At 33.6% G+C, this 9,685-nt stretch overlaps 2 protein-coding genes and 1 long non-coding RNA gene across 3 annotated transcripts; all 3 read right to left on the reverse strand.

Annotated features, from left to right (window-relative positions):
* Positions 1–485: 485 nt before the first annotated feature.
* On the reverse strand, positions 486–3,207 carry LOC130648747 (baculoviral IAP repeat-containing protein 5-like). The gene is made up of 4 exons (XM_057454827.1): positions 3,145–3,207; positions 1,575–1,798; positions 1,177–1,294; positions 486–604 (listed from the first exon to the last, which is right to left on the reverse strand). Exons 1-4 carry the CDS (start codon positions 3,190–3,192, stop codon positions 527–529), a joined length of 468 nt encoding a protein of 155 aa, XP_057310810.1. The 5' UTR covers positions 3,193–3,207; the 3' UTR covers positions 486–526.
* A 1,217-nt stretch (positions 3,208–4,424) lies between these two features.
* Positions 4,425–5,874, reverse strand: LOC130648779 (uncharacterized). The gene is made up of 4 exons (XM_057454874.1): positions 5,562–5,874; positions 5,032–5,478; positions 4,916–4,948; positions 4,425–4,828 (listed from the first exon to the last, which is right to left on the reverse strand). The coding sequence occupies exons 2-4, from the start codon at positions 5,468–5,470 to the stop codon at positions 4,434–4,436; spliced, it is 867 nt and encodes a 288-aa protein (XP_057310857.1). The 5' UTR covers positions 5,471–5,478; positions 5,562–5,874; the 3' UTR covers positions 4,425–4,433.
* A 2,371-nt stretch (positions 5,875–8,245) lies between these two features.
* On the reverse strand, positions 8,246–9,627 carry LOC130648781 (uncharacterized). The gene is made up of 2 exons (XR_008982963.1): positions 8,484–9,627; positions 8,246–8,394 (listed from the first exon to the last, which is right to left on the reverse strand). It is a non-coding gene; the product is annotated as an uncharacterized LOC130648781 (long non-coding RNA).
* Positions 9,628–9,685: the final 58 nt, after the last annotated feature.

Below are 9,685 nucleotides of genomic sequence, written 5' to 3' on the forward strand. Positions count from 1 at the left end.
GATATATGGATATCACCTCATTATACAAATCAGAAGTTTAAAAAGACTACAACTGTAATCATTATTACATTCACGCTAAACTTAACGTTCGCGTTTTTTTAATGTTAAGCGGCTGTATCTCTGTACTTTATGGTCGGAAATATAGCATTTTAGGCGATTTCAAGACATATCCATTTAGCATTACGAATTGAGTTTAAAATGCGTTCGATCTGTCCGTTGAGAAATAGTTTTTCAACTCTAAGGTTAAAGATAGGATAGCATCATATGCTTATTTTCGTGAGACCTTTATCCATATTTTATTGCATCTGTGACCACAACTTTACTACTAACATCTACCGTAGCTCCAAGTAGTGAATTTTCCACGTTGTTTTTTTCACAGTTGTTGTCTAGTTATATTTATTCTTCATCAAAGACAATTAGAGCTTTTGGGAAAAATTGAAAGGTACAAAAATTAAAACCACTTATATATATAAAAACAAAAAATCTTATTATATTGTTATATTGTATTTACATAAAACAATCCCATCTACATGTCTTCTAATTTTTCTCGAACTTTTTTTGCTTCTTCACGAAATTTCTCAATTTTTGCAGAAATCATTTTCTCCTAAAGAAAAAGAAAATATATAAATAGTGGAGAAATACATGGCGTAGTAGTGCTTATTTCCTTATTTGTGTTATGGTATAATTGCCCACCGATAAAAGAAACACAATCATATATTTATCACTAATGACTGGAAATATTTTTATACTTTAGCCCATAAAAAATCCACGAAAATTCGTGCGTGGTATATAGCATTACCCAGTTTTGATCGATAGACACAGCGGCTATTATTACATAGAAACCTTCTTTAGTCAACACATTTTTCAAAAATTACAACAAACTGACAATGAAATGTAGAAATAAAGAAAAAGGAAATGGTGGTTAAAGCATATCTTCTATACACTGATATATTTCCTCTTTATTTCTGCAGTAAAAAGAGCGATAAAAAATATAGCTTATGGGCATTTCTATAACCTGAATACCGTTTTAGGCCAAAATTATTTCAAAAATATAAACGTCTCTGTTTTCCACAAAAACAAAGTTCATAAATTCTTGTATAAGCCTTTAGACACTGCAAGGTAAAAATACTTTTGCAAAATTCCACACATGTATATAAATTTTATACAGTCTCTTACAGCTCTATTCTCTTGTCTTTTCACCTCTAATTTCAACATGTCTTCAATTGTCCAATCACATTCTTTTTTATTCAACTTTATAAATTGACATTTTGGCGAATGACGTTTATGTTCTTTCCTATGAAAAAATAAATACAAGGTAAAATATACATAAGTGAGTTTAAAAGGTAATGTTTAAAACGGAACAGCATTTACCATTTCACTTATCTTGTCGATCCCCTTGTTTTCAAAACTTTATTTAGCTTACGAAAAAATAATCAATTTTTTTTGGTAAAAGATAATAGTTCAACGCGGGTCAGGAAAGATTACTTATCTTTCTAATGGGTCTTGAATTGACAGTATTGTCAAATGAGCATACTTAAAACAACAGAAAATCAACTATTAACTTTTAAGCATACCATGGATTGTCTTCAGGTTCCCAGCCATCAAGTTCTTTCAAACATAAAAAACATTTTACAAGGTCGGGTTCATTTTCTGATGGAACATGAAAAAAGCCAGCTTCTGCCATCTTTTTTGATGAACACAAACAGTCTTCGTATGGCCAGTCTGAAAATGTTACTAAGCGATTTTTTTCAATATTCATAGTAAATTCATCAACAGGATCCATTCTGTGTTCTAACTCCTAAAAATTAAAATAATCCAGTATTTCTATAATTATTTATAAATATAGTACAAAAAATAGAACTATATATGTCCAAAGAAATTTTTTCCTGTAGTTACATATATATTATTATTATTATTATTAGAAAATCTTTCAACAGCATATACAATTCAGTTATTAACAAAAATGATTGCTATCAATATCCGTCCTCTGTATGTGCGTGCGTATTTATAAATATAGTACAAAAATTAGAACTATATATGTCCAAAGAATTTTTTTCCTGTAGTTACATATATATTATTATTATTATTATTATTAGAAAATCTTCAACAGCATATACAATTCAGTTATTAACAAAAATGATTGCTATCAATATCCGTCCTCTGTATGTGCGTGCGTGAAAACAAAAACTTTAGACACAAAGACAAAATACGAAAATGTGGCAAAATTGTAGAAAAAATCAAAAGAACTAAACGGACGGCACAGAAATATTGAAACTCAAAAATCTCAAACATTGAAAAACTGAATTAAAAAAACCCAATATCAAGAAAATATAAAAAAATAATAAAATTAGAGATGTGTTTTGTATAGCACAATTGTGCTGCTAATAATGTGAAAGCCAAGTTGCAACTATACCATGTAAAGTTGTTACAGACACGCATATTATTTATAGTCGTAAGAAAACAGAAAACAGACCTTTAATTTTATTTGCCAAGTGGAAAGTAATTGCTGTCAACAAATTTTCTAAGATTTCCTATGCTGAAGAAGAATTTTCAGCAAGCTTTCTCGATATATCTTTCAGCCAGTTAATTGATCTGATAATAATATTATGTGATTAGCCCTGTTGATTTTGAGGGCTATGTTTATCAATCCTATTCCCAAAGCTTCATGCATAAAATATAATAGCAGATAATTTACATTTCTAGACAAAGATATTTGATACATAGTTGTTTTGGGGTCCTTGTTTTTGCAAAAAGAAAATGCTTCATAATAGACATTGAAAGCGTTATTTAGCACAAGCGTGGTGATAAGCCGCATATGCCGTAAAAAGTGCAGGCGTTTTTTGGAGAGTTCGGAGTTTTAAAAAGGGAAGAGTACCAATCAAACGTTGTGTATACACTGATAAAAAAGACGAAAACTTTTCGTGAACAACTTTGGCAGAAAAAAAGAGTTTATTAAGGAGAAAACACGTTTTTTCGTGATAAATTTTCTTGCCGCGTTTTGTTTTTAATGAAAAGTAACATAAGTATCTTATTATTATTAACGTTTCCTGAAAATTTGAAAGAAATTGATACAACGGAAGTTAAAAAAACTGGAGAAAATGCGCTTTTGTCTCTAACAAACTCTTATAAACACACGATTTTTACCTCCTTTTTTCCGATATTGTAAAACGATGGAGAGCTGTAGGAACGCATAAACAATTGAATTATCGTAAAGGTGTATTCAATATGTGCTAGCCAAGTAAGATTTGCATATCTATATCTATCTCATATTAGAAGAGCTAAGCAAGTAAGCTGATAGATAAATTCTGTTGTTTACATTCGCAGCGGTAAGCTCTTCTGGCTCTGGCATCTGCATGTCAAAAAAAAGATACAGGCTCTAGCTAGCTAGCTAGTAGGTGAAGCAAAGTTATTTTCAGTCTATTTCGTCATACAAGGCATTGCAAGGACTTTAAATAAATTCAAATAAATCAAGAGGCATCAAAATACACTCAATAATAGTTTAAAACATAAAAAATGTTTCTGTGAGAGGAAATTGACAGGAAAATACCTCCCTTCACCAAATCCTAGCATCTTTTTTCCTGCCGGCAAACGCCAGAGCAAAGAAAATCATAAAAAAAATTTTCGCGCGCCTGGTTTGTTTATGTTCTGTTAGCACGACACCATATATGTCGCACGTCAGCATTTTTTGTCCTGCTGACTCAGCGTTATTACCGGCAGAGACTGTCACTGCGGTGCTGATGTTCCGTACGAAATTGACCCGTTGTACGAGGTTGGTCACTTTTCGCGCTTGTACGAAGATGGGCATTTTTGTACGAAAATGGGCATTACAATTGCTGTACAAAAATTAGGCAACGAATAATTTGGTTTAGAAATGAATATCTAAACATTGTTAATTACATTCAGTAAACATGATAATATCTTAAATATTCTCTGAACGTTAATTTTTGACAATTATCTGATGATTGTACCAACATCGTACAACTTAAATAACTGTGTACGAGGTTGGGCCTACTTCACTTCTTCTACTTAACTTGAATTTTTTTTATCCATACCAACTTCGTACAACTTAAATAACTGTGTACGAGATTGGGCCAACGTCACTTCTTCTACTTAAGTTGAATTTTTTTTTAACCATACCAGCTTCGTACAACTTAAATAACTGTGTACGAGATTAGGCCTACTTCACTTCTTCTACTTAAACTTGAATTTTTTGATCCATACCAACTTCGTACAACTTAAATAACTGTGTACGAGGTTAGGCCTACTTCACTTCTTCTACTTAAACTTGAATTTTTTGATCCATACCAACTTCGTACAACTTAAAAAACTGTGTACGAGATTGGGCCAACGTCACTTCTTCTACTTAAGTTGAATTTTTTTTTAACCATACCAGCTTCGTACAACTTAAAACACCAAGAAACAGATGAAGACTACTATATATTATCATTTATGGTCTTTACATCGCTTTTTTTATTTACTCTATCAATAATTTCCACCAACAAAAACTGAATGCGGTTTAACGATAATCTCCCTATATCGAATTCGCACGGGTACTTCATCCGAATGTAATTGGTGATGACCCCAGTTGGCTCTGCAATGTTCGAATGACGCATCAGTTTTTGATAAAATTGAGGATGTTTTTTCGCCAGTATTTCGTTATAAAATGCTTGATACTTGCTACCAGAACGTTTAATCAGAAGTAGTGGATTTACTTCAGGCAGCTTCGATTGTTGTACCAGGTAGTCCAGGGTACCGTTTTTGTATAATAATGGCAAAAACTCTCTCCTCCATTGCCTCTCCCTTTCTTCTTCGTCTTCTACTTCTTTCTCTATTAAAGGAAAGTAATCGTTGTATAACTATCTCATTATTATTATGAAATTGTTTGCGATCAGGCTTATAATTAATTTTTAAATACCTGCTTCTCTTTGTTGTTGACGCTGCTGGAAATCTGGAATATAAGTTAAAAAAGAAAACTGATAGTACATGTTAATTATACAATTTTGTGTAGGAACTCAGGGAAGCTTTACTGACCTCTTTTTGCAATATGTAAACATAGATCGCAAAACCAGTCCCCTAAGGGTTTTACAGCCAATTTGGAGCATTTAAAATGACACCAGACAAGACAGCGATCGCATGCAATTGATCTTCCTTTTCCAATTTTTCGTCTGCAATGACTGCATTTCCACAAAGGCGCATGTTTTTTCTCCTGTATCGTTGCTGCCATTTTGCTGTATGCTTTTTTGGAGCAGAAATCCCTAACTAGCGTTATATCAACCAACTCATCCACCACAGTTTCTGGCACCTCAGACGGAGATCTCAGATTATCCAATTGGACCGAGCTGTTTCCATACACAGATTCTTTAGCAATTTCAATTTGCGTAAAACATGATAATATGAAGATAGATTTTTCTTCATCATTCATATCTTTAAACGCAACTGGTTCAGCACCGTCCTCTGATTCGTCGGCCATTACAGTAGCTATTTTTATATAAAAAAAGGATATAATGAAATTGTCGTCTGTTTTTGTAGTTTATCTCTGTTTGCGGAAAAAAATGTCTTACCAGTTTCGGGTAACTGTATGTTATCGTTTTGGCTACTTTCAAGCTCGTCCGTTGTTGCTGTTGGTGCTAAAATTAAAAAAAAGGATATAGTAGGTATAAATTGTACTAAAATTAAATGTAATCCTTTCAAAAATATTGATATTAGGATAGATACCTTTCATATCTGCGAGTTGTTGTGTCGCAAGGAACAAGCAATATGTTGGGGTATAACCCGGAAAACATTCTTTGAGTGAAGTTTTTCCTAAAACATCCAACATACCATCATAGAATAACCATACGCCATTGAACCTGATTTTTGCGGTGTAATGCGATCCCTTCCATAGTGTGATTGCAACCAACTCAAATCTTAAAAAAGATTACGTGGTTAAAGGATATATCAATATAGGTCTCATTCTATAAATATTCAGAAGGCCTCTTTCAAAGTTAAAAAACATCCAAACCGAACTTAAGATATTTTTTGGCCTCGATAATACCTATTTCCTTGATTTGTGGAAAACCGAATGTGTAATTGTTCGGGAATGGTAGCCATGTCTATTGGGTCAATATCGCCTGCAACATCAACAACTAATAGTTGAGGAAGCTTTTTAAAAAATCGGGCCTTGTATATTCTGTTTCCATTACAATATCTGTTCTTTATCCTATGGAAACAATAACATAATTAAAAAAATTAATAACTTTTAACATCGAATACGAACATATTGGCGTACTATATACCCTGTTGTTATGTTTTCGTCGACGAAAGAAAATCGTCAGATATGTTCTGATTTACTTTCTTTCCACAAACTGACGTTGTTGCTTCAAGAAACCACTTTTGGACATCATGGACAAATGAACTTTTCACCGTTGCCGAAGGAAATGTGTTGAAGCAGGCTCTCGATTGTTTCATGCTACAATGCGGACTGTTGCAAGCTGACTCCACAATATGTTCCATGAATGGCGCAACGAAGTTTTTTATTATACATTCGTATTCTGCGCCAAAAAATGACAAGCATTGGTTGGTTGGTGTTATTCTTCGATAAATAGCAGTATGAAGTTTAGCAGCTTCATAAGCACCGTTTTTCACAAACGTAAAAAGCTGTTGTATGTTTTTGTCGGTAACTTCATCTGTTATACTTGGTCTCGTTACTATAACTGCTTTTAACACTGCCATCCATGTATCTAAAGCGCAAGTGTTATGGAATGTGATCGTTTCGTTCTCGTATTTAATTGACCCACCAAAGTTAGGTAGAAGTTGACGTAACTTGCTTCCGTCTGAGTGTAGTATCTGGTTTTCCTCAGATATGTTGTCGTTGTGCATGCCGCGATTCACACATGTTGAATAGTCACCTTGATGACAACGTGAAGTGCAATCCAGTGATGCCAAAAAACATTTGCACTGCTTGTTCTTACATTGTCCTTTTCGACATCTGCAAAATACTGTTGGAAATTTGTTGATTTTCCGAACAGCTTCTGACAAAGATATTTCATCAACCGAAGGATACTTACATCTTACTGGTTGAGGGTACAGCTGCAACGCGGATGCCGTGTAACGCCGTTGAATTGTGCCTTCACTACAGAGGAGTTTATATGTTGGTTGGTTACCACCTGATTTGTGTACAATCACACATGGCAATCTTTTTAAATCCGAAGATGTTCTAAGACCTTTTGGAATTGTCAAAGAAACATTATCCCCTTCCAGGAAATCAGCAACTTTAATTCTTTTTCCATTGCTGTACTTTCTACGCATCATTTCTGCGTTTCTTACACCCTCCTCCACAACATTTTGTCTGAGTTTTTGTCTTTTCGGACATGTTGTTTCAAACTCATCTTCCGAACAATCCGATAATTTTCTTGTACTTGGGTGCTTTAAAAAATCCACAGTTTTAGCATTTTCAAAATCTTGTGCACCATTTTCTTCCATTTCTTCTATGATATCTTGAACAATATCCTCTTCCACTGACCGTACACTTGAAGAAATTTGACCCAAACCATTTGGCTTCTGGCCAAAAACAATTTCGTAAGGTGTTTTTTTCACACTCCTCACCATTGAAGCATTCATGATAACTAAAACAGAAGTAATAGCGTGAATAAAATAGCTGCAAGATTCAAGAAAAGTTATTTGGGAACACGGCATAATAAGACTATCGTGACATATAAATATAATTCTTGACCCCAGAGAGAGCTCTTTGAGATGAATTTGAAGATATTTGGGGACGAGAATGATATAGATATAACTACATTTACATCGAATCTCTGGAAGCCACTCTGACCACGTTGAAGTTTGGGACTCTTTTTCTCTTGCACTAATCATCACTTGGATGGTGTTATTTCCTTGTTTAACAAGACCTTGAGATTGCGAGTGGCGCGGTTTCCCATGAACAAATGACACCTCACCCGGCCATATCACGGCTACAGCATCCATTACGTAATTGATAAATTCGGCACCGTTATCAGAGTGCAAAATTTTTGGTAACCCAAAAGTCGCTAAAAAACTTCTAAAAAAGTTTAAAGCAAATTCATTTGCTGATTTCCCTTTCATTGGAAATAATATCCTGAATTTGCTAAAATGGTCCACGACATGGCCAATGTAGTTGTAATCGGCATCTGGTTTGGATAACATAGCAATCAGATCAATCTAAAGAAAGACATGTATAATGTAACAAAAAAACTACTAACTAGCACAAACAAAGTGAAAAAGTATTAAAAATACCTGTACACGCTGTAAGAATCCTGTAGTGATAATCGGCTTCAATGGAGCTTTCTTTATTTGACTGGATTTCAGACAGCAAGTTGTGCAAAGCTTTATATAAGCACCAACAGCGTCTCTAGTAACGTTATCATAGGTGCGTGCTATCTAAAATTGTTAGCAATTAAAAATCAGTGACACACCCATATTCCGTGGACTCTTACTTTCAAACGAGGTTTGTTCGAAGAATCTAATACCTTTTCAAACGTTTTATGAACCCCTTGGTGACCAACTTCTTGGCGGTGTACTCTATTGATAATGTGAAACATCTGTCGGTCTGTTGCTACGCGACGATATTTTCCCAGAGGAGAATCGCCCTAAAATACCGTAAAATTATTTGAGTTGGCAATTTTATAAACCTTCTTTCTTAAGAACTTAAGCTCATAAGAACATCTAGACCGAAGCTATCCAAAAATTGAGAACACCATATGACCATGTCGAGCCTGAAACAAAATTTCTTAAAAGTAGAAATGTTTATAAAAAAAATAATTGTGACTTTAGTTTTTCCAAAATTAGATATATATAAAAATGTTCTGACATCGGGAAATGGAGAGCACAAAACACCCGATAAACCAAGTGTAGGATAACTCATCACTTGGAATTTTTTTCTTCGCAATTTTCTTTTCATAGCACGTGGAACGTTGTCTATTCTTCCACATAGAAAATCTACCATTGTTTTATAAGTCTGTTCGGGCATTATTACGGAATTCCGTTTAGTCCTTTCAACTTCCAACCATTCCTGAAATTTTTCTTCCATGTATCTCTTTTCAGTCTCCATTGTGCTGAACATAAAAACACGCGTTAAAAGTTTCAATGTAAATTTAAAATGTGCGTTCGAAAAAGCACTCAAAAAGGATTCGAAATTTACCTACCTTTTCCTTTATCGAAATAACTTAAAATGTTAGAAAAAATAATATTGAAATTTTTTGTGTTCTTCTCCGTTCTCACTCAATTATTAACAAAACTATGTTTACAAAAACAGTTTCGTACAAGCCACGCAAAGGCACTGGGGACAAGGGTGATTTACAGGTTTTTCGCACGAAAATTCAATATAGCATTAGAATTCAAAGGTCACTACCATAAGGTTAATAAAAGAAATCAATAACAATATCATACCTGATATAACCTTATTTGAATCAAAGAGATCAAATTTATACTTGCGAGCACTAGTACCATTTTTCAAAAACATCATTGTTTATTCCCTGTTAATATAAAACAAAGTATAAATATATATATACATATTAGCATTTTTCCAAAGAGGCATCCAAATCGTAAAACAAATGTCTTTTTTTGCAAATGACTTAAAAGAAAAAAATATATTTCAAAAAAGTTATTATTTTATTATAAAAGTTTCATTTTTTGACGATATTCGCCGCTGTACGAAGATGGTCAGTTTTGT

This window comes from Hydractinia symbiolongicarpus, chromosome 7 (assembly GCF_029227915.1).
Source record: "Hydractinia symbiolongicarpus strain clone_291-10 chromosome 7, HSymV2.1, whole genome shotgun sequence".
In the NCBI taxonomy this organism is placed as follows: Eukaryota; Metazoa; Cnidaria; class Hydrozoa; order Anthoathecata; family Hydractiniidae; genus Hydractinia; species Hydractinia symbiolongicarpus.

What these genes read in the sequence shown, in the direction of transcription:
- LOC130648747 (XM_057454827.1), bottom strand. Translation starts at nt 3,192, where the DNA reads ATGCGTTCCTACAGCTCTCCATCGTTTTACAATATCGGAAAAAAGGAG. An exon ending in ACAATATCGGAAAAAAGGAG is followed by an intron (nt 1,799 to 3,144) that starts GTAAAAATCGTG and finishes TTTAATTTTTAG; the next exon opens with GAGTTAGAACACAGAATGGA. An exon ending in AAAGACAAGAGAATAGAGCT is followed by an intron (nt 605 to 1,176) that starts GTAAGAGACTGT and finishes CTTTTTCTTTAG; the next exon opens with GAGAAAATGATTTCTGCAAA.
- LOC130648779 (XM_057454874.1), bottom strand. Translation starts at nt 5,470, where the DNA reads ATGGCCGACGAATCAGAGGACGGTGCTGAACCAGTTGCGTTTAAAGAT. An exon ending in TTTACATATTGCAAAAAGAG is followed by an intron (nt 4,949 to 5,031) that starts GTCAGTAAAGCT and finishes CTTATATTCCAG; the next exon opens with ATTTCCAGCAGCGTCAACAA. An exon ending in TCAACAACAAAGAGAAGCAG is followed by an intron (nt 4,829 to 4,915) that starts GTATTTAAAAAT and finishes TTCCTTTAATAG; the next exon opens with AGAAAGAAGTAGAAGACGAA.